Source organism: Rosa chinensis, chromosome 2 (assembly GCF_002994745.2).
Source record: "Rosa chinensis cultivar Old Blush chromosome 2, RchiOBHm-V2, whole genome shotgun sequence".
Classification (NCBI taxonomy): Eukaryota; Viridiplantae; Streptophyta; class Magnoliopsida; order Rosales; family Rosaceae; genus Rosa; species Rosa chinensis.
In genome coordinates, this window is record NC_037089.1 from 50119598 (window position 1) to 50145007 (window position 25410).

At 37.4% G+C, this 25410-nt stretch overlaps 3 protein-coding genes across 3 annotated transcripts; 2 read left to right on the forward strand and 1 right to left on the reverse strand.

Moving 5' to 3' along the window:
- The first annotated feature begins 1109 nt into the window (after positions 1–1109).
- LOC112190011 (zinc finger protein 1) lies at positions 1110–2118 on the forward strand. The gene has a single exon (XM_024329423.2). It carries the CDS (start codon positions 1225–1227, stop codon positions 2035–2037), a length of 813 nt encoding a protein of 270 aa, XP_024185191.1. The 5' UTR covers positions 1110–1224; the 3' UTR covers positions 2038–2118.
- Positions 2119–6672: 4554 nt separating this feature from the next.
- On the reverse strand, positions 6673–9922 carry LOC112183468 (uncharacterized protein At2g39795, mitochondrial). The gene is made up of 3 exons (XM_024321846.2): positions 9304–9922; positions 7328–7665; positions 6673–7177 (listed from the first exon to the last, which is right to left on the reverse strand). Exons 1-3 carry the CDS (start codon positions 9559–9561, stop codon positions 7006–7008), a joined length of 768 nt encoding a protein of 255 aa, XP_024177614.1. The 5' UTR covers positions 9562–9922; the 3' UTR covers positions 6673–7005.
- Positions 9923–18892: 8970 nt separating this feature from the next.
- LOC112184456 lies at positions 18893–25107 on the forward strand. The gene is made up of 2 exons (XM_024322719.1): positions 18893–19077; positions 24609–25107. Exons 1-2 carry the CDS (start codon positions 18893–18895, stop codon positions 25105–25107), a joined length of 684 nt encoding a protein of 227 aa, XP_024178487.1.
- The last annotated feature ends 303 nt before the right edge of the window (positions 25108–25410 follow it).

The window sequence follows — 25410 nt, forward strand, 5'->3', positions numbered from 1 at the left end:
TAATTATGAGAGCACTAACTCATCTTTAATGCTCCCAAAAATTTTCTTTTATTAGTAAGGTTAAGTTAGGTATATGAAAGATGTTTACTTAGCAAATTTTACTTTTTAAAAAGCAAATAGGAGATGTAAAGAGATGAGAGGTCAAATAAGTAAATATAGAGGTCCTAATAGAAAAACTCAATAAGTTAAGATTATGTGAAGATACAATTACTGTCGAGGAGAATTCTCCAAGTAATCCCATAACAACTTGATCCCCCTAGCCTTTAATCTAATTTTCAACTTCTTTGATCCCTAGGGGAAAGAACTTGGAATCTCATCCAATATTGGGTGGAGAAATTGTTGCTCCTTGTGGTCATTTTTTTGAGTTTCAGATTTCAACAACTCTACATGTGTCTAGTATCTGCCATGTTTTGGGACAATACGGACAAGAAATAAATGTCGACTGTTGGCGAAACATACAACGGTGCTGCACCGTTGTGGAAATTTTTCAATAGACAATGCTCTGATATACAAAGATGAGGGTCCAAATTAGACAACGGAATAGTGTTGTCGTGTAATGACCACCACCATACCAGCTTTCGAACCCTCCAACTTGGGGGTAAATTAAAGTTGAAGGAATAGCACTACAGTCATTCTTAAAAAAAGAAAGAAAAAAAAGGGTGCACTACATTGAGTAAATCTTTGAAGATTTGGATCTTATTGGCATCTTAAACGATAACGTACTGTTTTACAACAGATTGAGTTAATGTAGCTACACACTTGCATACAATTCAGGAATCCTGATAAAGTAGACAAGAGTGGGAGTTCTAGTCCGTCCCAAGTCATATCCAATATCCATGAGTGTATAGTATGTATGCCTAGAAAATGTTAAACCCCTCAAGACAAGAAATGTAAGCAGACAAGAGTGGGAATTAGACAAACAAAAGTTTTAAAAACTTTCTATGGGGGGTATACGTGAGTACGCAAGAAAAGAGGTACATGGATGGATGTCCCTCATGTGTTTCAATCAAGCTGCTCTCTCTCTCTCTCTCTCTCTCTCTCTCTCTCTCTCTCGTATTCCTTAAGTCTCGCTATATTAAGACCTCTTAACTGTAAAAACAGTGTAAACATCCTTCTATACATAGACGAAAACAGCACTATTATTATTATTATTATAGCATATGATCAAAACCATATTGATCCTCATAACCCAGAAGGAGGCCACGAAATTCTTTGTTTCTCCACATGAAGCCTCAAGCTTCTGACTACCCTCAGTCTGAAAATTCAAGCCTCAAAGTCTCAATAATGGAAACCCAAAGCCAAAAGCCACAAAAACAACCAGTACCAGAAGATACTAATCAACAACTCCCACAACAAGCTCCAAAACCTGCAGATATTGTCTTGGATCTAAGCCTCATATCCAACAAAATATCCGATCAGAGGTTGAATACCGAACTCAATCTCATCGACTGCGTCGATTTGAATATGTGTTCCGAGACTAGTACTGATGATCCTAAAGGTACTAGTCATGAGCCTAGAATTTTCTCCTGCAATTATTGTCAAAGAAAGTTTTACAGTTCCCAAGCACTTGGAGGGCACCAAAATGCTCACAAGAGAGAGAGAACACTGGCAAAAAAAGCAGTGGCACACAAGATTGGTGCAGTCTCAGATAACTTTAGGCTTCTCTCACACAGATTCTCTAGCATGGCTTCTCTCCCTTTGCATGGCTCTTTCAATAACAGGTCACTCGGTATTCAAGTGCATTCTACAATTCACAAGCCTTCCTGGTACCAATCAAGTCTTTATGGACATAATGGCAATTTTCTGAGACACCCCATTGATCAACAACCTGCAATTGGGCGGCTTGCTGCCGCTGGATCCATGTCATCGTCTTCTTCGAGTGGTGGTGGCATGGGAAGGTTCGAGACTAGTACTGCTCGGAAGTTTTTTCCGGTGGCTGAAAGAATTGGACGTTTCTGGTGGAATAGTAGTGTTAGCCATTTGAAGACTACGCAAGATCATGAGTTGCAGAAGCTTGACTTGTCCCTCAAACTCTAATTAAGCACTTTCCCAATCTGTTACTTTTCTATGAATTTTCATTTTTTAATTTGAATCCAAGCACCCCTTCTTTTGTTCTCATTAATTTTCAGGTATGATGAGTTGCAACTTTTGTGCAATATTCTTCTTTCTGGCTATAGTTGTCAACATTTTCAGAGAAGTTGTTTTGAAATTCTAATTGTGGGTTAGGTTGGAACTTTATTTGAAGTTGCGTGGTGATAGATCAATGATCAATCTTCGGATTCCCTCAATGCTGATGTGCTATATTGAGAAGTTAATAAAGCCAGAAAAGTCTTCTACAAAACCTGTTGGGAGGGGCTAGGATATCAAGACTTTTGTGTTTCATCGATTTCTAATTGTTCAAAACACGAGTTTTGGTTGAAGTTTCAGTTATTCAAGATGGCCATCTCATAATATGATTTTGCGGGTGAATTCGATTTGATCGCCTAAACCTTTATACCTTACATTATTGTGTTTCTTCACTTCTAATTTCATTATATGCTCTTATATTCACCATTTTTAACTAATTTCGTCCAACTCTTACTTTTTCGTCGACTAATTTGTGAATTTTTTTTAAAATTTTCGTCACCTATCATAAGAACTTGTCAATGATGCTACATCATATAGAGCGCCAACTATGGCTATATTAGTAAACTTAACAAAATTATTGATGGAAAAATTAACAATTTGAAAAGAAAATATTCTGATTTCATTAAAGTTGAAGAATCAAAGAACAATTCTCCTAAAAATTAGGATAATTCGAAAACTTGTAGAAATTAAAAGTGCACAAATGTACAAATGATTTAAAATATAAAATTTTAAAAAGTAAAATAAATGGCTGTTTGAAAAATAACAATTTCATCTAATGAAATGGTGAAATATCAACTACTCTTATATTCTCCTTTTTTTAATCTCTGTCTTCTTTTTTTTTCTTTTCTTTTTAAGCCCTTTAGAATCATATGATAAACATAAAAAAAATTAAAAGAAGAGAAAAACCTCAAAGCGATGACGACCTACTAGGCTTAGAGGCTCCTCACTGGAGTTAGGAGCATTTTTAAAGAGGTTTCTTGTTGTCTATTTGATTTGGTGGTTAAGATTACTCGCTACTATTTTATTGCATGTTGGATTCCACCATGCTTTAAAGGACGTGAGGTTAACATATTTGCGATTAGATAAAGTCAGTTTTGGTTGATTGTGTGAACTTCTTTTTTCTTTTTTAATAAGGGTCGGTGCGGTTATTCTCAAACATTAATTAATGAAATTGAAGAGTACATGAGATACATGCTATCTAAACCTAAGATTACAATATGTATCAAGAAATAATAACAAGAGTCTCAACTAAAACAGTGAATAGAGTAAACATTAACTAGCGAATAGTGCACTACTGGTTATTCCATTCACTTTACAATTGTGGTGACATTATTGAAAAGATAACTTTATTACCAAGAAGCATCATTACAAATAACATAGGTTTCCCACTATGTTGCCACCAAAATATAAATCCGATGACACTTAGTTTCACCCTACTACTAGGAGGCTGCGACCATTTGACCAAGCAAGGAACTCACTGCCTCCCTAGAGCAGATAAGACATACAAGGTGCATAGATCGGTACAAAGCCAATCCCATCCTACCAAACCATATCAGAGACTTATTATCAATTAAAAAAAAAAAAAAAAAAAACAACAACAACAACTAAGTCAAAACTGAATTAGTTTGAATCACCAATAAGAGCAAGTTCACCCGTTGGATCACTGGGTCAGATATTGTTCACTACTTTTTTATATTTGTTTTCACCTGTTGTCATTGGATTAGTTTGGAAACAGACCTGGGTCACTTTGGATCAGTTTATAGGTTAGGAAACTGATCCAAAGAGTGAACCAGAGTGACTCAGGTTAGTTTGGAAACTAACCCAGTGATCCAAACCCAACGGGTGGAAACAAACAGAAAAATACAGTGAACAATGTTCGACCCAGTGACCCTTACCCAATAACCCAACGAGTGAACTTGTTCTAATAGCACTCCCCAAACAATACTTAGCATAAAAAAATAAAAAAAAAAAGACACACCGCCTCAATTGAAGATCAAAACCTGAAACAACTTCCACCTAGGTGTTCTCTACTGTCAAACTGTTTGAGTGAGTCCATATCTATGTTAAACTTCTGAATATATTGGTCCACAAAACGTGCAAAGATTGGAATCTTGTGATTGCCATTTCTTACTTTGAATTGACAAGGACTTCACCAGAGGGTATGTAGTTTGGTTTGGACGGTCATGATCTTCTAAGGGACACCATTCTTTGACCCACCTGCAGTTGAAGTAATAGACTATCTCTATTGGGATCAAAATGTTTGGTGTATATAGCAAATCAAGCCATGTGAAAGCCACATAATCATAATGACCCCATCTCACTTCACCTATCAATTTTCCTCATTTTTAATTATGGATAAATCTGGATTCCTTAGCTACAAAATCTACAACATTAGGCTCCTCATAATAGTGGGTCCAAAATCTACCTGATGTTTACTATATCAGCTTAGTCATAATAAAACAGGATTATCCTAGAATTAAGGTGTAACTTAACTGCAATTACGTCTTTTTGACAGTTAACCATGATTGCAATCTCAGATTAGCAAAGGGTTTTGATAGGAGGTAGACAAAATGTCACACTAAGTCCAGAAAATGAAATGTGAAGGTTCAGGGGGTTTTTTAATACCCCAATTGCGGCTAATCAGTTGGGCAGTCCCATTCTTTTGTGTTACACTGCCTCATTCTTTTACCATTACACCATTAGAATACACAGAAAGCTTCCTCCAAATTAAGAAACACTTAAAAACACAGGAAAGTTAGAAAGAGGTGCATGTCAATGTGGAGCTATCATGTTGCTGAGATTAGGTGAAAAAATAATTAATTAAACCAAGAACAGGTCCTTCTCTATTGCTATTAGATTAAATTGTCGTTTTATAAATAATAGAAATCACCATCAATCTTAATTTGATTGTACCATACCAAATATCTCCTTTCACTCTCTTGAATTACTTAAGAGTTCACCTAATCTGAAAATTGTGTTTAAGTGCATGCAAAGTTACAATGTCTGTATAAGTTTATATACATGGAATGTACTGAATTGTATTCATCTGTTCTCCTTTCGTTGAGTAAATTTTTGAAAGTTAATCTAGAGAATATTAATCAAAAGCAGTTAGCAACATGACCTGTGCCTAGAAGTGTCTTAATCAGTGCTGTCGTCGTTCTTGCTCAGAACAATGTGGACTCCTACTGATAAACTGGAATTATAGTCTACACTAAATTCAGTAGATAGAGGTGACAAAATCTGATACAGACCAGCCAAGATACCCCAAATAACATGACATCAGATTTGAATTGATCATATTCGACTAAAGGGGATAAGACTTGGATCCTATCCATGTTTGACCAATATACACCATAAACATGGGTGTCAAGCAATGATCATACATCATAGTGGAATGTGAAGTTCACTAGCCTCAGATAATACTGTAAAGCATCTTCATAAAGCTTGCTAGGAGTCTAGGACCACTACTTGAAGAGTTGAAGACAACAACAAAACTTGTTAGTGTTTGCTTAATTGCAATTTAGCTTACTTGGTACACAAACATTATCATACGAACTTAAGTTGCCTATCAATATCCCTAGAAAAGAGTGTATAATTAACACTAAACAGAAGAGAGTAATGATGGTAGACCATGTAATGACACCTGCTATTAAAACATGTAAAAGTAGATGCAGACATTATATGAGAATGAAATTCAGTCCACAACTTCAGAGCAGTATGATCCAAGGAGCCGAATCTACCTACACACCACCACAAGTAGTCGTAAATCTGATTATGACCTGCAAGAGCTCATTTCAACTTTCTGAGATGATATCTTATCCCAAAGTGAATGTTCAAAGTTTATGGGGCTACACCAAAATTCAATAATTGATGTTGTTTATTTATTTATTTTTTATGTAGCACAAGCATACTTTTAACTTGAAACAATGTTTAAAACATATAAGCAGTATAGGACAAAAGCAAGTCTATTTAATGAACAAGCACAGAAAAATACCATTTAGGTGTACCAAGTGACTGAGTCGATGAATACAAAGCCAGAACGAACAAACATAGAGTGAAGCAGGAGAAAAAAAATATGAAATCTTTCCACAGATTTCAAAGAATTTCCATTTCCACAACCAGGCTTACAAGATCATAGAAATTAGCAAAATATGTCCCGACACAAGCTTCATATCTACTATCTAGCATATTATCACTGGTGACTACATGTTCAAACCTCCTGCACCATGAACTCGTAAACCTAGAGCTTTGGCTTTGGCAATTGCATCATAAAACAACCAGGATAAGTAATCTCAATGCATAACCAGCAGCAGATACTTGTTGTCATAATGCTCTCAGCAATTGTCTAGCTAGGGTAGAAAACTTCACATATAAAAAACTTTTAAAATAGCAAATACAAAGCTTACTGCTCGCAGGATATGAAGACTATATGCACTGAGCAGACCTACCCAAAATATGGTAGGATAAGAAATTAGCTCTACAATGAGCTGAGCAGATCTACCAGTAAGTTAAGCTCTACAATCCTACCATGTAAGAATAAATTCTGGTGCTAACAAGAGAAAACGCCAAAACATTATTTTGAAGATTCTACAACCAATAGAGATGTCATATGCCAAAATTAGAGGCTCATCTATTATGAAACCTGCCTAAAGAGGTCAAAATAGACACTTCTACATGCCTGGAAGTTCAAAACAAAAAAATGATTCCATCAACTGTTTTAATGCAGTACTCCAATTACAATTATCAAGCCAGTTTCTTCTCTCAATCAAATATAACCAGACAAGACCAAATGCAACGCCAATATGGCATCTAGGCTGAGTTTTCATTACCCAAGACAAATAGGATCTTAACATAAAATTCTGTCAAAGTGTTGCAGTATCAATACCTCTTCTTCTTTTCAATATATGATTTCACAGTTCTCATCCATCTAATGAACTCAGTTTTATCTTTGTTCTTCATATATGAGTGCAAGAAAATAGCAAGATCATCATTTATACCCCTTGCTTCTAAGAATTCGTAAAGCGAGTCTTGCAACTCATCATCAAGTTCCCTGCACACAACCCAACAAAACAAACATAAATACCATTTAAAAAGATGAAAGCAACGTTTAAGATGTAACTATTTTGTTTAGCCTCTAGCTCCTTTCAGATTATTATAGTTCCTCATAAGAATTAGTACAAGATATCATATGTGCTCATACTTGAATTCAGGACCCGTATAGGGCTGAGCTGGCATGTTCTCAGGTTTTCGTATGAATAGCTTGTTGATCTCTATAGTATCTGGCCATACCGAGCACATAATCTCCAACGCATTGCCACCTTCGTCCTTGGAGATATTGACAACCATAGTAATGTGAAGTTGCACATCTTCTCCAAGGCCTCCACCACCACCGCCTCCGGATTTTGTAATAGGAACAGATCCATCAAACATGGTGGCTTCAATCTTTATCTCTTCATTATGTCCAAATTTTCTCTTCAAGCTTATCCATTGCTCGCCAGACCGGTTGTCAACTGTAAATAAGTTGAATTCTAAAACTGGCTGGGAAAAAAAAAAAAAAGAAGTTCTAATCAAGGAAATGTTTGGGTCAATGATAGTCTTCCATGGCTATCTCGTATTGTAACTTATGATGTTTGTTGATTGTTTGCTATCAATGGTAATTCCACATTCTCAAAAAAAATGAAAATACAAACAAATTTCTTTCTAGAGATTAAGATAAGACTATTTAAAGTACTTCAATTCCCCAAAATAACTGCCCACCCTAACTAGTAATTGTCACATTAAGGGTCAGTTCTTGGAGAAAAAGATACATACAGCAATAACCTATGATGCACGGAAACGCGAAAATGCTCGCGTTTCCCGTTTCGGAAGCGGAAACGGGTCGGAAACGGGTTGGAAACGCCCGGAAACGGCCGGAAACGCGTATCCTAATTTGGAAACGGTTTGGAAACGTCTGTATCCAATGTGGAAACGCCAGAATGTAAATAAATAGGAAACGTGGGGGTAAAAATGACTTTTTACTTGGAAAAATTGAAAAAAAAAAAAAAAAAAAAAACAAGGAATCTAGATCGCGACCTCTCTCTCGTCTCTTTCTGTTGTTCCGCTTCTGCTCGGAGGAGACCAACGCGACCTCTCTCTCGTCTATTTCAGTCGTTCCTCTTCTGCTCGGAGGAGACCCAGACACCCAGACGCCAGACCCAGTTCGGACTTCAGACTGACGTTCCTCTTCTGCTCGGAGAAGACCCAAACGCCAGACCCAGTTCGTACTTCAGATCGACGTTCCTCTTCTACTCGGAGGAGACCCAGACGCCCAGTCTTCAGATCGACGTTCCTCTTCTGCTCGGAGGAGACCCAGACCCAGTTCTGTCGGTCGGTCGTTCTTCTGCTCGGGTCGCTCATTCCTCTTCCTGCTTCGGGTTTCTTCTGCTTCGGGTCGTTCCTCTTCTCGATCGATCTATTTAAAAATTAAAAGCAATATTTCTTTATTGTTTTGGCTGAGAATGAGGATTAGAATACAGTATAATTTTTTTTCTAATTATATATATATATATATATATATATATATATATTTAATTGCCGTTTCCTTCACGTTTCCGTTTCCTATTACATTTAAGATTTGCCGTTTCCACGTTTCCGATCGTATCGTATCCGGAAACTCGTACCCGTTTCCGTGCTTCTTAGGCAATAACACTAGGTTCTGGCAGAAAAACATAGGAAAGCACAATATCTTGAATACAACCTATTATCTGGCCTTGAAAGATTGCTTGTACAATGAGACCAAAAACTTCTCACCACACAAACCGTATTTTCTGATTCTCTCCTCAGTCCCGATTTATGAAAACTTGCTAATACATTTCGCGTAACCAGAATAACAATCGAAAGGACTATGATGCACCTTTTAGTATAGGAACCCTATTAGACAAAACAAAGTCTGAGATGTATATTAAAAATCTAGAATAACTTAACATAGTTGTACACAAGCTCTAGAGCACTCTTCCAGAGAAGCCGTCTATCCATACACAATGCATTTTTTGAATTTTTCAGATTGACCCCCTTATTCTTGAAGCAAATTCTAAGGCCTAAGCTTCATTCACACATCAAATTTCTTTTCTTTACAGTCAGATTCTAAGCAAATCCAAAATTACCGATGTTCATCGTTCTCATAAATTAAGTTGGTACCTGGTTAGGAGGAGAGCGATCGAGTTCATATTGGATTTCATTGCGCAGGAGTCTGAGCATGTTGCCTTCGAAAGCCGATTTGCGCATTTCAGAGATGTAAGTTCTTGCGCTCTGTGGTGATGGAAGATTGGGGTTTAAGAGGGGGCCTTGTTTTTCTGGTGCAAGACGCAAACTGGGTAACTGGGGAATTAGGATTTTGGAAGAAGAAGAAGAGGGACGAGAAATGGAGTTTCTTAGAGGTCGGATTAGGCGAGCCATGGAGTGAGGTTTAGGGTTTAAGGACGTCTTTGGTGAAAATGTTAAATGGAAAGAAAGGTGGAGAATTGGGGATAGGGAAGAGGAAAGCTAAAACCTTGAAACAAACCCCAACCCAACAAAAAGCCCAATTCCAGACCCTCCGCCCGAGCACACAACAGACTCAACCGGTCGGGTCAACCAGCTCTGCAAGCCTTGACTAACACATTGCACGAGTTGTGGAATCAGCTCATGTGACGTGACCGAAGTTTGCCTTGATTTCTTTTACACCCTCAAGTAAACCCAAGTCCCTTAGGCAGTGTTTGGGTAGGGGGTTTGGAGATTCCAGGAACTTCAAGGCGTCGTGAAGGGATTATGAGATGATGGGACCATCGTGAAGGGATATTTCAATGATTTGTTTGAGTCATTTGAGTGAAGGGATATAATTATGAGATTTTGTAAATATATTTATTTTTGGGTGTTAATATTGACACACATTTTTTCTCTATTCACACACTTCTTCCATTTTTCTATTACTACAATTTATAAATATTACCCTAATTACCATCTCTTGCAATTACATTTCTCTCTTTTTTCTTTTTTCTACTTGGCAAATCAAACATCCCTTCCCTTTTTCCCCATTATCATTATATCTCTCATCCTCAACGTAGGCTCGGTCCCAAACTCCATCATGTACCTCAAGCTCACCCCCATTTGTTTCATACAACCCCATCTCTGCACCTCATCAACCAAGCCTTTCGAGAAGGACTTGCATGCCATTTTAACTGCCATGGCTAACGAGCCCACACCAAAATGAATGAATAGATAACCCACATGCAAACCTCCTCACTCTAGAAAACAATGCCGCATTGATGACATAGAAATCAAGGTAGTGAATTTAAAGGATGACGATGATGAATTGGGGGACCTCAGGGATTTCAAACCTTAGGGTTAGATTTTAACCAGATGAGCATCCATCATTGAGTTACCACCCAATTGAAATTTCCAAACTTTGTTGTTGTAGATTTGTTTGCTTCTCTCTACTGATTTTGGCCTTTCGATTTTTCTTATACGGGTGGTGAGGTTTTGAGGTGGACTAACGAGGTGACACATGGCTGAGAGGCGCTATCCTTACCTGAAAACTCTATAGGTTCCATCGGACGTCGAATGATTAACTTGCTGAATAGAAAAAAGAAAAAGAAACGTAATTGCAAGCGAGAGTAGTTAAGGTAATTTGTAAAAAAAAAAAAAAAAACAATTGAATTAAAGTAATAGAAAAATAAAGGGGTTGTGTGAATAGAGAAAAATGGGTGTGTCAATAACACCACCCTTATTTTTTGACAAATTAATCTTCTTTTCTATTTTTTGAATCAATCCATCAATGATTGTCATTACTCAAGTCAGAATAGTCATTACATACCCCTCCGCTACCATTAGTCAATCGTGAGATAGACAAGAGGTTGTGGGGGTACTACAATGGTACATAGGTATAGAGTTATAGACCATTCATTATACAATCAGTGTTCACTTAATAAAGCGAGTCTATAAGCTAGAACTAGCAAATAGGTAAAGTAAAACTATACTCATTAGTGCATTAAGAACTAACAAGCATAGGTCCCTAGAAAAGTAGGGAATTATTAGAAAAAAAACTAAACTAAATAGAAAATGCCCAAAGGGCAGCCCAAAAGAAAAGCCCCAAACTCAAGCCCAGTAAGTTGGAGCAGCGAAGCCCAAGCGCACAAGCAGCAACCACAATCGGCCTCCTCACCTCTGATGCAGGCTGCCCCGATCCACACTGCCCTGCCCATGTAGCCTCACCACGACCACGTCGCTTGCACAACAACGCCAGATCACATCACATGCACCACGGTGCCAAGCCTGGTCGATGCCGCTCGCCTTCTTCAACCAATCTTTGCCTCTGTATAGCACCGCCACCGCACATCATAGGAGTCAAAATCGGTCATTGATGCCTCATCCCTATCAGAGCGTTGAGCAACAACCATTCTCCAGAATTTGCCCGAGCAATAGTCTCAAAACGTCTCCCGTTCGGCCACACTCTCCACACAACGACAAGCTAGAAGCTTGCCATGGGCTGGAGCTCTGGACTAGCAAAGAGATGGATAACGGGAAAAAAAAAAAACTAGTTTTGGCTCGACGTAGGGTTTTCCTATAGAACTATTGTAGTTAATTGCAATTTTTTTTTTAACCAAATAGATGGAAAAACAAAAAAAAATATGTATGGCTCACAAATTAATACCAAAACTTCCATTAAAATTTAAAAAAAAAAACATGAAAAACACTAGAAATTTGAAAAATGCAGCAACTGAAATTTCAAAGTTACTATCCTATTTTGGTCTTGCTTGAATTCATAGGCTAAAATGTCAACATTCTAATGAAATTATTGTGATAACATCCTAAAAGTCATAACAAAACCATACAAATTTCAAAAGTCTTGTGGCCTTGACTTTAAAACAAATTCATTTTACTTCTGAAGTGGAATCTTCTTTAATATTTAAAACTTTGTTAATTGCATTGTTAGCAAAAACTTCAATTGCTCTCAAACGAAGATGTTTTTGTAAATCAGGTATTGTCATCATCTCCTCATAACCTTCACCAATCGTCACATTTGCATTCTTTGAAGTTGTTGAAACCATACTAGAGGCCATCTCTTTGATTAGAGAAGTCATTTCAAATATCGCCATAGCAATTGTTTCTTCCACCTTGACTTTTTTGCTGTGATGGAATTGTTAAGGTAGAAAAAATGGCTTTCTTCTTCAAACTATCATCTTGAAAACCACCTCTCATTCCACTGAGGCTAGTGTTGTCTTCTTCAATGCTCACAGTCTCACTCGCATCCTCTGCATTTTCAGTCCCAAATTCAGTGGTCTATCCTTCGCACACAAGTCCACTATGTCATCGCAATTAGCAATTGTCTTAAAGTGATACTTTGCAACATCAATATATGTCTGCCATGGAAAAAAGAACTATCTTATATATATATGCAAGACATGGCAAACAGCTTGAGTTTCTAGATGTTAATAATAAAGCAAATAACTACAAACTATGTAATCAGAGAGAGACCAATAAAGGGCAGTCCCCACTGTGCTTCAAACAATTTGAAAGCATCATGCAATATTAGTACATGGTGTTTAAAATAACAGAAACCATAAAAATGGTACAAGATAATAACCATGTTCCTCTTTTATCTTTAATGTCCATATTATAACAGAAGGCATAACTAGTTGATAACAATTTCAAGTCTCAAAAAAAAGGTAATGACTGATATATGACTCAAGGTTGGTATTTTCAATACAACCACTTCAATAATAATCTATACAAACAATATGAATTGATAACCTAATTTTATCATACAACCACTCGTTTTATGCTATAAATAATCCATTATATCCCTCAAGCTGCACTCATTCAGTTAGTACCCTATAATTGAGATTGCTCTGTTCAACAAACTATGACCCAACTATCTCTGATATAACAAGCTGTTGAAAGGGAGCCACTAATCTTCTACTAGTACTGGGTACTTCCCACATAAACACTCTTATGACATCAACAAAGCAACATGGTTTTAGAAAAACAGATCCATTCAAAACCTAGTTTGCCATTATCCACAACACAAAGAGAGTTGAAAATTAAAAAAGAAACAATACAAGTGTAATGTATATGTGCACATTAGAATACTCTTATGTTTAACATGAAAATTTAGGAAGCAACAGTATGAGTCTTTTTCTCAAACCTCACAACTATTTCCTATAGTTTCAGAGAATACAATATAGAAAATATAAAAACGTTATAGCTACAGCAAGTATAATAGGACAATTCAGACTAATAAGGCTGAGGTTATTCCTAACAGGTCTAATAATTAAGACTTCGATGGTGGCTCTGACAAGGAAAAAGATTCATTAATCCGAAAACCACATAGAGCGTTCAATTTTTATCTATCTCATTATATAAGTAATTGCAGAGGAAATTGAAACAAAATTGCATCAATTGCTTTAGTCTAATAACACAATCAATTTGACAACCTAATCAAAAAATTTCTCATTTTCTTGTTATATGCAAATTAGGCTAAGAAGTTAACAGATCATGCCTTTGCATATTCATTCCATACATTGTCATCATTCACAGGTTATCGTCTTACGCTCACTATCCCAATAAGCCATTTTGGCTCAGGATATCAGAAACTGCTTCATAAGTCCTTTTTCAACCTTTGACATGATTCTTCACATTATCCTTGGTCACAATTACATTATACTTGGCTGACATCTTCAATGTAGCTGAAGTAAATGCACCATTTTTCCACCCACCATCATTTTATGGCCAGACTATCTCTCACTTTTAAGAATATTGGCCAATGAATGATCCATTTATGGATTCTAAGTCAAGAATTAGCCTCCATCATCTTCCATTGTCATACCTTTTTCTTTGTATCCATTCCTTTTCTAGCTTGCATTATACCTAAAACAACAAAAAAGGATTAATGTTAGTATAACCGAAAAAGAAAAAGACATGTCCATTCCAATAACCATAACACAAAATTGAAGCATAGATCAACGAAGTATTGAGATTTTAGCACAAAAAGTATTAGTGCAGAAGTTTAGGTCATGAACCAGTGGAGAGTATAAGTGCACAAAGAGTATTACTGAACCAATGGAGACAAAAAAAAAAACACTGCAGAAGTTTGTGAAATCCCTCTAGGTCAAAGATCTGAACCTAAACAATAGCATTCCCAAGAATCCAACCTAACCAAAAGCTACATAGGCCTCATATCTCATGGAAACCCCTTAACAAAGTTGGCCCATAGAGCAACCAATTGTTACCTTAAATGTTTCTGTCACGCCCCTGATTTTTAACAACAATAAAAATCGATATATATAATCCCATAATTATACATGCGTGAATGTTCAGTCATCAATACAAATACCTGGAACATCTTTCCCTTAAAACAAGTACTTACTGATACACTGAACCATCCAAGTTAATATACACTCGCTCCACAGAGTTATATATTACACAAATTTACGAATTTAAATTGTCATCACAAAATAAAACGTAAATGCTCCTCAGAGCTTACTGCATAGAGGAAGTCATATATTGGCAAAGCCAACAAAATTTGCTTCCTACCCGTTCTGCTGCCAACAAGCTTCCTCAGCTTCAGCCACGATTTTCCTGACCTGCAAGATTAGCCCCTACACCATTTGAATTGTGCACCGGGGTTGCCAAACAACAAACCCGGTAAGCTTCTGCAAGCTCGTATGAGTAACTCATGAACATCAATCAACAACTCACATCAAACTACTTAAGGAAACATGCCGCCATGATTTCCTTCTAACATTCCATATCCTTTCCAGAGAAAGGACAACATGAGTCACCACTATGACCATGCCCTATTTGCTAACTTAACCATCAAGTAGCAATTCAAGTCTCATCTAGACAATTAAAGAAGAATGCCGTCAGAACTCTCCTTTAAGTTGCATACCTATGAGTCTCAAGCAACCTCGACCGTTACTCCCATAAGTTATCATGGCAGATAAACTAGAACTCCATTGAAATTGTAATCACTCGTCCTACCAAGGACGTGATTATCTATTTCCTGCCTTGATCACCATCTGCGATCTGTCACCATCTGTGACATATGATTTCAGACTCCGTCTGGTCGTGAAATCAACATCAAGGTCGCCATCTGCAACTATCACCATCTGTGACATATGATCTTTAGACCCATCTGGTCTCAGCTCAACAATTGATCACCATCTGTCACCATCTGTGACTAATGATCTTCAGACCCCATCTGGTCATGAAATCAAACATCAAGGTCACCGTCTGCAACCTGTCACTATCTATGATCTATCACCATCTGTGACATAAGATCTTCTTAGACCCTATCTGGTCTTAAGGTCAACGTTAAGTAAGTCACATCCGACTTAAAAACGTTACAACATCTAGTTTCGGTTTTCCTAATCCCTGCTCACCGTTTGTGACCCTTGATACAAAAACCGATATATCTAAAATGAGTCACGCTTGACTCAAAATGTAACATCAAGCTCAATACTTTTCAAACAATAGAAAACATTTTTTTCTATAATATTATTTCCTGAAAAGTCATATTTAACAATAATATGAACACCATCATGCATATTATTATTCATCACAATCATCCACAAGGATATATATATTTCATCTAAATATATATGTAGTCATTCACTCAGGAATGCCTACTAATACCAACTATAGTTTGCAGTTAAATAAATTAACGCCAAAACAATAATGGTACTTCTGTTCATAAAGATCCTTGTGAGATTTACTCACCTCGAAACTCCTGCTGCGTCTTCAATGCAGAATAAGTAGTCAAACTACAGAATAACCGTCCAAATACTTCGTCAAGTACCTAATCACAAACGGTTTCCACTTAGTAACGATTCACATTTGATTTAACTCCGAAACCCCTGTTTTGAACTAAAATCCCCAAAGTGGCGCCAATCGAGGCGAAACCACATCCGAGACCTCCCAAAGTCTCTGGAATACGTCCACGATCGATGTGACCAAACCATAAGTCGATCGGAGGCTCGAATCCTCACGGATCAAATAAATTGATCGGTATGAAACTGCAAAAATCATAACAAATTCATTCGAACTCCAAAATTTGCATATTATATATCGAAACGCTCGTATCGACGAGTAGAAGACATATAATACCAGAAACAGTCCCATACATGGCCGGAACACAGCCGGAACGCCGCCACAGGCGGTGGCGCACCGCCGCCGGCCAAAACTCAATATTTCACAAAACTCCCAACATCAAAAAGCTTCATCTAAGCATGCTTGTGAATTTTCATAACTGGATCGAAGTCAGAAAACAAGCCTAAGGGATCGAAAACTACCTCACAAGCCGTGAACAGTAATCAAATCCGAGTTGATCGAAGTTTCACGTGAATCGATCCAAACAACCACCTAGGATCGATCGGCGAGGCTGCTCTGAGCTCAACCAAGAAGACTCAAAGCCTTGCCGACGTCGGAATAAGGATTTCCGGTCGGGTCCGATTTCTTCAACCTGTGCCACCTTATACTGCCACCGAGAAGGAGAATTGTCGTAAGAGACCACCACAGAGACGACCGGAGCAAGGAGGCGAGTCGTTCTGGGCTGGTTTCACCGGAAGAGATCGCCGGAGATGCAAGTTCCGACCGGGTCAGAATACCGGGTCCGGGTCGGGTCAGTCGAAGAACTTCGACTCTGAAGGTGTGGACGAGAGAGAAGAGAGAGAGAGGAAGGTTTTCGGAAAAGGAAATGAGGAAAAATGAAAATAATTTCTGATTTTCCCTTTATATACTAAAATGGAAACTTTTTCCAATAGCCATAACTTCCTCATACGAACTCCGATTTATGCGTTCCGCATGTCCACGAACTCGTATCGACGCGCTCTACAGCTTTCGTGAAGGAAGTTTTCCGAGAATCCCAACATGTAAAAAGTCAAACTTCACACGACCCCCTAAACTGTGAAATTCAAATATTTATACGTACGAAAATCATTCCACTCCACATAAAACCTACGAATAAAGCATAATAACAATTATTCGTACAACTAGTCCATTATTAATTACCAAAATTACATAATGAAAATCCAGGTCATCGCAGTTTCGCCTATTAGAAGTCTCACTTGCTACCACAAACATCCTCTACTGATCATGAGGCTCTTATCTCATTGCTACAAGTTCAATAGATGTGAACCAGCCACAGAGAGAATTACTTGAGGTGACAAAGGAATAACCGTGCCACCAATCCTAATCCATAAGGTAAAGCCTACAACCAAAATCAAAGTTGAGAGACACTTTCGCCACCACCCAACTTCCTTTGGAAGACCTCGTCTTGGTCACAAACTGTACCATGAATAACCTAACATTGCAACGTAATTGTTCCATATGTTGAAGAAGTGATCACCTACAACACAAGAAAAACAATCTAAAATTGTGTACTCTTTGGGTTAGGGTACCGGTATGGTACCAGCCAAAGGGATCCCGAATGTCAAGTCAATAAGTTTCTCAACTAAAGCAGCGAAAAAAATTGGCTGAGTTAGGTTAAATCTAGGGTTTTGTGATGCATACTTAATTATCAGTTTGATGGGGACATCCTTGAGTGTGAATATGTATGTAATTTATGAATGATGTGCCCTAATCCCAAGTTTTAGTAAAGGGAAAATGAGAGTATCGTACCCATGAGATTGAGTAACTGTATCATAAACTAGATTACCTTGAAAATAAACCTAGAAAACACATGCAAAGTCTACATTTTTACAAGTTCAATGGTTTTGGCCCTTTGGAAGCCTAACTACCAAATGGTGATGTTAACAATGAAAAATATTGAATAGCTTTTTGAATTGATTTTAACTAAATCAAAACTAAAGTGCCAATAAAGCAAACTAAAGTAAGAAAGTGTAAGAGATTTGATGAAAGGAGTTATAAGGCATCACACCTAACCACCTTTATGCCGAGTTTAAGCAACCAAATTTAACATTCTCATGCCAAGATGGAATCCCCCTCGGTTTTCTTGATTATTGAGTAACCAAGAAATAATCTACCTCTTGATTATCTGAAATAACTCTCCTACAAATTTCTACCAATTCATTGATTATCGGATACAAGTAGACCTATGTAGTTGCAAGCTAAGATTCCTTGATTATTGAAAACCTAATCCACACCCACATGATAAGCCCAATTGTAAGGCCATCTCCAGTAGAAGAGGGTTATATTGGGGCCAGGGCTATAATTTAGCCCCATAAATATTTTTTTTTTATTCTTGAAATAGTAAACCATCTCCAGTAAGGCAGGGCTAAATTTTAGCCCTTTCAAGTATTTTATAGTTTTAAATTATGTTTTTCAAATTCATCATTTTATTGTATTATAATAATATTTTAATTTAGACCAAAATTAATTTTGGAGACAAAAATAATTATTTTTTAAAATGTATGTTTGGATGAGGTATTTATGTGGTATTTTTTATAACATTTTCGGTTAGGATTTTTAATTGCCACGTGCCCCTTCACAAGTAAATCCCTAAATTCCCTATTAGATATACTGTCGACGTGGCAAAACTAATCATTGTAGATTTTATCAAATTTTCGGATAGTATTTGTGAATGCCACGTGTCCCATTGTGATCAACTCCCTAGATTTTCGATTAGATTTTATGCATACGTGGCTATTCTATCTTCAGCTTCAAACCTCAATAAAAAGAGGTCTTTCGATTGCATATATCACTATCTCATCTATTTCTTCTCTAATTGTTTGTTCAGTTTATAAATTTTCCTTATATTTTGAAATGAATTCCAACTGGTTTTCTCAGTGAAATGAGAGGCAACGTGAAGACGAGGAAGATGACGAAGAAGATGAAGAATATGATGCGCAGAGGTGAAGAAATACAACACAACTTATGGCAGAAGCAGTTAGCTGGTTGGCTACTAACCCAATCCATCAACAACCTCAATGGGGAGGTTCTGTTCCAGGCCGCGCTACCCGCCACCGATCATGCAAGGTAGCGAATGAAAAGTGTCATGTCCTGAACCTAAATTTATCGGTTTACTAGTCATTTGGACGGTAAACGACCATTACTTTCACTTTTTGCTCTGTTTCGATACTTTTAGTGGCCCTAAAAAGTTGACTTTTCGTTTGGGTCAAAATTTGAGAAAATGTTCTTCATGGAAGTTGTAGAGGACGTTAAGCCGAGTGCTTGCATATGTGGTACGTAAAAATCGGAGTTCGTATGCGAAAGTTATAAGAGAAAATGTAAAAATTACTGTTTACGGTAAGTTTCTATAAATATAGGAAGTTACTGTGGTAAGTTTCCATTTTTGGAAACCTACCCGCTTTTCTCTCTCCTTTTCCCCGACCGTTTCTTCCTCTTCGGTCCGATTTCTTCTTCCTCCGATTTCTCCCTTCTCCAGCCGACCCACGACGGAATCTGGGCACTGGAAAGCTCGCCTTCTCCTCCTTGTCACGCCTGTGGTGGTGTTTTGCGGTGGCTCGGCCGGAGGAGCTCGGAATTGAGCCGCGAAGATTACTGTAGCCGAACGGAGGTTTCGTCGATTTCCGGTGATATCCGGCCACCAAACCAGCGTCGAAGGTGCGGTTTTTGCCAAGGATCATTTCCCCCCTAGCCTTGAGCCACAATTTGCAGTGTGGAGGTCGAATCGACGATTTCAAATTCTAGGGTTCTTGGGTTTTTCTGGAAAAATTTCACCGGCCAATTTGGATCACTTACAGGTAAAATTGGAACTTGTTGTAGTTGTGAAAAATGCTTGGACTGTTGAGTAGGTGGTGCTGCCAAAATTTGGTGGCCATCGGAAGTGGTGGCCGCCGGCGCGTGGGGGCCACACGCTGCCACTGTTGGTGGCTCGTGGAGGCATGTAGGGCAGTGTTTTAATTTCAATTTTTAGCCCATTAAATTGTAGAAATATTGTAGAGCTTATATATGAAGTTTGGTGAAGATTGGTGAGGTTTTGAATTTATTAAGAATTCTAAAAAATAATGAGTTTCGATTATCGATTTACGAGAATCCGACCACCGGATTTCTCTTGGTTCTGCCCTAGAACCCTTAAAATAATGAATTGGTGTTATGGTGGAGTTTGGGTTGAATTGGAAAAGAAATTGGAAGTTTGATTTAGGAGAATAAGATATTAGAATCGTATTAAATTGCCGAATCGTTATTCATAATTGTATACATGGGGATATACCGAGCTATTGCTCGATGAAGGAACTCATATGCGTGATCGCCTAAATAGTACTGTGAGTGGATATTTATTTTAAATTAAATGTGCATGCAGTATATTATTAATTTTCGATTGAGGTTTAATTTATTATTTGAATTATTGAGTATTATGATTTTATGAGCTTGATTTCTTGAGATTTATTATGCTCTATGAGTTGCGGGATTTTTAGTGGATTCCTTCCCGAGGGCTTTCAACAGATTTTTCAAGCTATTTATTTATGAGTTATTGAGTTGGGAAATGATTTTCGGGAAGTGACGGATTCAGAAAATATTATGAGAATGATTGGTTTCGAATATCAGTTTATATGATGATATACGCGTACGAAGGATTTAGCAAATATTTGAACATGATTGAATTATCGAGATTTTTTGAGTTTTGAGCTCCACACTTATCAGCCTTGAGTTAGATTGAGATTTCTTTCCGAAAGCATTTATTGATTTACAGAGTATTTGATTTATGCTTTCGAGGATTTATTGAGATATTGAGATTTGAGTCAGCGAGATAATTCTGAGTTACGCTTTCGGTGAATTTTTAATGTTTTATTGAAGTAACAACGAGTTTCTTTCCGAAAGCAAGTAATTGAAAGAGGTTGTTTCCAATTTATTGAGGAGGCTATCAGTCAGCGCATGCATGCATTACCTAGTTGGCAGTCCTTTCTAGGTAATAGTCGGGTTGGCAGTCCCTTCCAGACTACATTTCGGTTGGCAGTCCCTTCTGATGCGTCACCGGGTTGGCAGTCCCTCCCAAGTGACATGAGGTAGCAGTTGGCAGTCCCTTCTCACTACCTGTGGTTAGTTGGCAGTCCCTTCTATCCACCGCCTCTTGTTCCGGTTGGCAGTCCCTTCCGATGCGTCATCTGGGTGGCAGTCCCTCCCAGATGGCATGAGATGACTAGACAGCAGTTCTTTCTAGTCATCAAACGAACCTCTTGAAAAGGATGTTTTAAAAAAGGATTGAGGATGAGATTTTAAGAGATTGCAGTAAAGTTGATGATTGAAAGTATTTCCAAGATTTTTACTGCATGCGAGGTTTTAGAGAATAACTTGGGAAAACAATAAGTTTTACTTATTCATTTGAAATTACTTAATTTTCGTCCACTCACTCTAACGGATTTTAAATGCTTTCCCCTGGGCCCTTCGGTTTTAAATGCCCAGTTTACAGGCCAGTTTAGCTGGAGGTCGAGCATACATGGAGTTGAGGCATAGCTATCGTAGCTCCCGCCTTATAAAAGTATCGGTTCTTTATCTTATATTTTATCATCTTGTACATCTGTATATTAGATTGCTCTGATAACCCATGATATTAATATTCTTAAGTTTAGAATTGTTGTAAAATGAGAGATGTTGTGATTTAGGGAGCATGGTGGCTCTAGAAGATTAAGGATGGAATATTTTAGAAGTGTAAATGTCTTTCTACAGGTTTTTGGGTTGTCCACTTTTAGAGGGAGTTCCGCCAAATTTTTGGTAGAATTTCTTCTAAGGTGGACCCCGTAGGGCCACTCTGGATTTCAAGGTGAAATCCAGGGCGAATCCTGTCAAAAAGTTGCTAAATGATACTTTGTAGCTAACCCTATGTACCCTGCCAAAACTTTCAGACGACATTACAAGATGAGGCGTGAAGTGTTCCTCCGCATGTTAGAGCATGTCCAAACGGCGGATCCATAGTTTAGGTAGTCACAAGATTGTGCTAGGCGTCTGGGCTTCTCGCCTCACCAGAAATTGATGTACGCTCTTCGAATGCTAGCTACTACATGCTCGGTTGATTCTTTAGATGAATCATTCTGTATGCCTGAATCGACCACTATTGAGAACCTTAGTCGATTTTGTCATATTATTGTCACCATTTATCAAGAACGCTACCTTCAGGCTCCTACAACAGAATATTTGGATAAGCTTTTACAAAGATCTGAGCGACGAGGATTTCCTGGAATGATAGGTTCGATTGATTGTATGCATTGGTAGTGGAAAAATTGTGCAGTGGGATGGCAAGGCAGCTTCAGCGGCAAATCAAAAAAACCAACCATTGTTTTTGAAGCTGTGGCAAGTCCAGACACTTGGATCTGACATGCTTTCTTTGGAATCCCTGGAGCCCATAATGACATCACTATTCTAGGACGTTGATAGGAGCATTTTAATGTGATATTTTAATAGTTAATTCCTCACATTTTGCTTAGTTAATTCCTTAACTGAATCGATTTTTAATTCAATTTCTATTTTTAGGTACATTGGAGTAAATGAAGGTGAAATGAGCGTTAGGTCCATAATTACCTGGAAATGATGGAGAAAAATGGAAATGTACTAAAAGATCAATTTTACACATATTCCTACTCCGGCTAGGAGAAACCAAGCCAAGCAAAGAAGAAGGAGCGGCCGCCTGACCAAATGAACTTCAAATGAGCTGAAACCTTCCAGATCCATTCTAGACACCCAAAGGATCATTTCTTATGAAGAGTGCCAGAGAAAAATATGAGTGGAAGGCCTTCAAACAATCAGCCCAATTTTCTACATAAGCAAAACCGGAAAACTGGACCTGTAAGAGGTCCAGCAGCATTTCCAGCCCAACCACATGGATTGAAGCTCTGAAAATTTGTCATGATGATCTACACTCATAGTGGAACATTTCATATGAAGAAGTCGAAGGCATATAATGAAGTCTTGTTGGAGAAATAATTGAAGGAATAAAGGGAAAGAAACTGACCTGAAAACAGCTCAACACCACATATTCATGTTTCCCACCCACATGAAGAAAGCTAGATGCTTTTCTCTTTTTCCTTGGATATATTTTTTCTACAATCTCTTTAATAGATCATCATCACTTCCATGTTGCTGCACCTTCATGCTTTGGTTTCATTTCATCATTTCTCTTTCTTTTCCATATTTTACAAATCACTTTCATACTCCACTTTCATTATTTTTCTTCCACTCATCATTTCACTCTTCTTTTTCTTCCCTATATAAACACCTTCTCCTCTCATTCTAAAACACATTCCTTCATCCATTCCATCTTCTTTGTCTCTCCATTTCCTTTCCATTTTTCCACAAATTCCTTCATCCATTTCATCTTCTTGTCTCACCATTTCCTCTCCATTTTCCTTAGTCACCAATTCCTTCATCCATTCCATCTTCTTTGTCTCTCCATATCCTCTCCATATTTCTTTTTCATTCTCTAGTTTTCTTGTTCTTCATTTTCAAGCCAAGAGAAAGAGAAGCCATGCAATACATCAATTTCCTAACCGCCATCCACCCTTGTGTCGTCCCTAGAAGATTGCTTGCTTTCAAGGATCTTCAAGTTCTTCATTTCAAGGCTTTATCATTCATCTTTCAAGGTGTATTATATCCTTTCTCTTGTTTTCTTTGTTTGATTTTGTAAGACTATGAATTCTAGTTAACAAATAATGTTAAGGGCAAAGTTTAAAGCCCGTTTATATGTTTTGAGATAAAGTTGTGATTTCTATATGTTGATTTTTATGTTGCTTATGTGGGTTTGTTTAATTAAATTTGCATGATAGAAAACTTTTGTATTTTAATCTTATGTGGTTGCAAACACTTAGGGTTTTGATATGAATGGTGCTAGGTTTAAGAACATGAAATCGACTTTTCGTTTTGTGTAAACTTGAATCAAAGTAGTAAAGGTTTTGTGCAAAGACCGAATTTAATTAAAGAGGATTGCAATTAGGTGGACTTTTCCATACTAAGTTGTACACTTGAGTTGATAGCCTTTCTCTATGTCTAATGCGTTGAACATGTCATGATTGACTAGCTTTCTAGGGCTTGATTGCATGTTTGATAGGATTAATCTAGGTGTTTTCGCTTAGGTTAATTAGCATTGAAAAGTAAAATATGGGAAATCATTTGCTTTCGAATGTTTCACATGATCAACTCCTCTCTCATGACATTTAAAATCAACTATAGGAATTGTAATTGGATTTCTTACATATGGATGTGGTTTTGATCTTTGTTCCTTGCGATCCACCCTTGTATATATGTTTTTACATTTTCTTTATTTTATTTATCTTAATTTTCAATTCTATAATTCTTAAACCCCCCTCCCTTTTTATTTTGTTACTTGTATATATTTCTATTCTTTATTTTATTTTTGTAAATAATATTTTATTATTTTAATTCTTTATTTGTTTATACAATTGTATATATTTATATTCTTTATTTTATTTTGTAAATAATACTTTTCTTTATTTGTTTCACAATTACAAGTGTACCCTCAATCCCCGGATAGAACGATCCCTATTTGCTTATACTACTAACGATATTTCAGGGTTAAATTATGCGCTTGCTTTCAGGCGCATCAGACGTTCACCATTATTTGATGCTGTAACAACAAGTGAGGCACCACAACTTAATTACTATGTCAACGAGACTCCTTACGAGTTTGAGTACTACCTTGCTGATGGCATCTACCCTAAGTGGATGACACTTGTGCAATCAATCAAACATCCTGATAATGATGCAGAAGTGTATTTTTCCACCAAGCAGGAGGTATACTACAAGGATGTGGAAAGAGCATTTGGGATTCTGCAAGCACGATTTGGAATTATTAGGCAACCTGCAAGAGGTTGGGAGCGAGAATCATTATCGACAATCATGTTGGCTTGCATAATACTTCATAATATGATTGTTAAGGATGAACGAGATGACTACTACAATGGTGAGCCCGACGATGATGATCCAAATCCAAATAGGTCAAGGAGAGCTCGGGCAAGAATATATGATGGCCCAAATTTTCCGCGTAATCCAAGAACCGGACATATCACAATGACTGAATACATGTCTCGTTACTGAAGGATACGCTCTCGTGTTGGAAATAATAATCTACGAAATGACCTTATCCAACATGTTTGGTCAAATAGACGATGCTAGGAGAATATCTATGCTAGGTGAGGTAATAATTGACAATTTATTGTCATGTCATAATCCTCATCAATAAATAGTGTTGTTTTTTTTCTTCTTGTTATTATTATTATGTGGCTTGTTTTAGTTTTCTTTTGATTATGTGGTTGCTTACTTTAATTTGTAATGAATAAAAGTTGTATTTAATTTTTCTTCATGTTCCAACCATTTTTTTTCATAAGATTAAAATTGCAT

Coding starts and splice junctions, on each gene's coding strand:
- LOC112190011 (XM_024329423.2), top strand. CDS start 1,225: ATGAAGCCTCAAGCTTCTGACTACCCTCAGTCTGAAAATTCAAGCCTC.
- LOC112183468 (XM_024321846.2), bottom strand. CDS start 9,561: ATGGCTCGCCTAATCCGACCTCTAAGAAACTCCATTTCTCGTCCCTCT. Junction 7,666..9,303: donor ATCGCTCTCCTCCTAACCAG/GTACCAACTTAA, acceptor TTTTTTTCCCAG/CCAGTTTTAGAATTCAACTT. Junction 7,178..7,327: donor TATACGGGTCCTGAATTCAA/GTATGAGCACAT, acceptor GGTTGTGTGCAG/GGAACTTGATGATGAGTTGC.
- LOC112184456 (XM_024322719.1), top strand. CDS start 18,893: ATGAGAGGCAACGTGAAGACGAGGAAGATGACGAAGAAGATGAAGAAT. Junction 19,078..24,608: donor CCCGCCACCGATCATGCAAG/GTAGCGAATGAA, acceptor GCTTGCTTTCAG/GCGCATCAGACGTTCACCAT.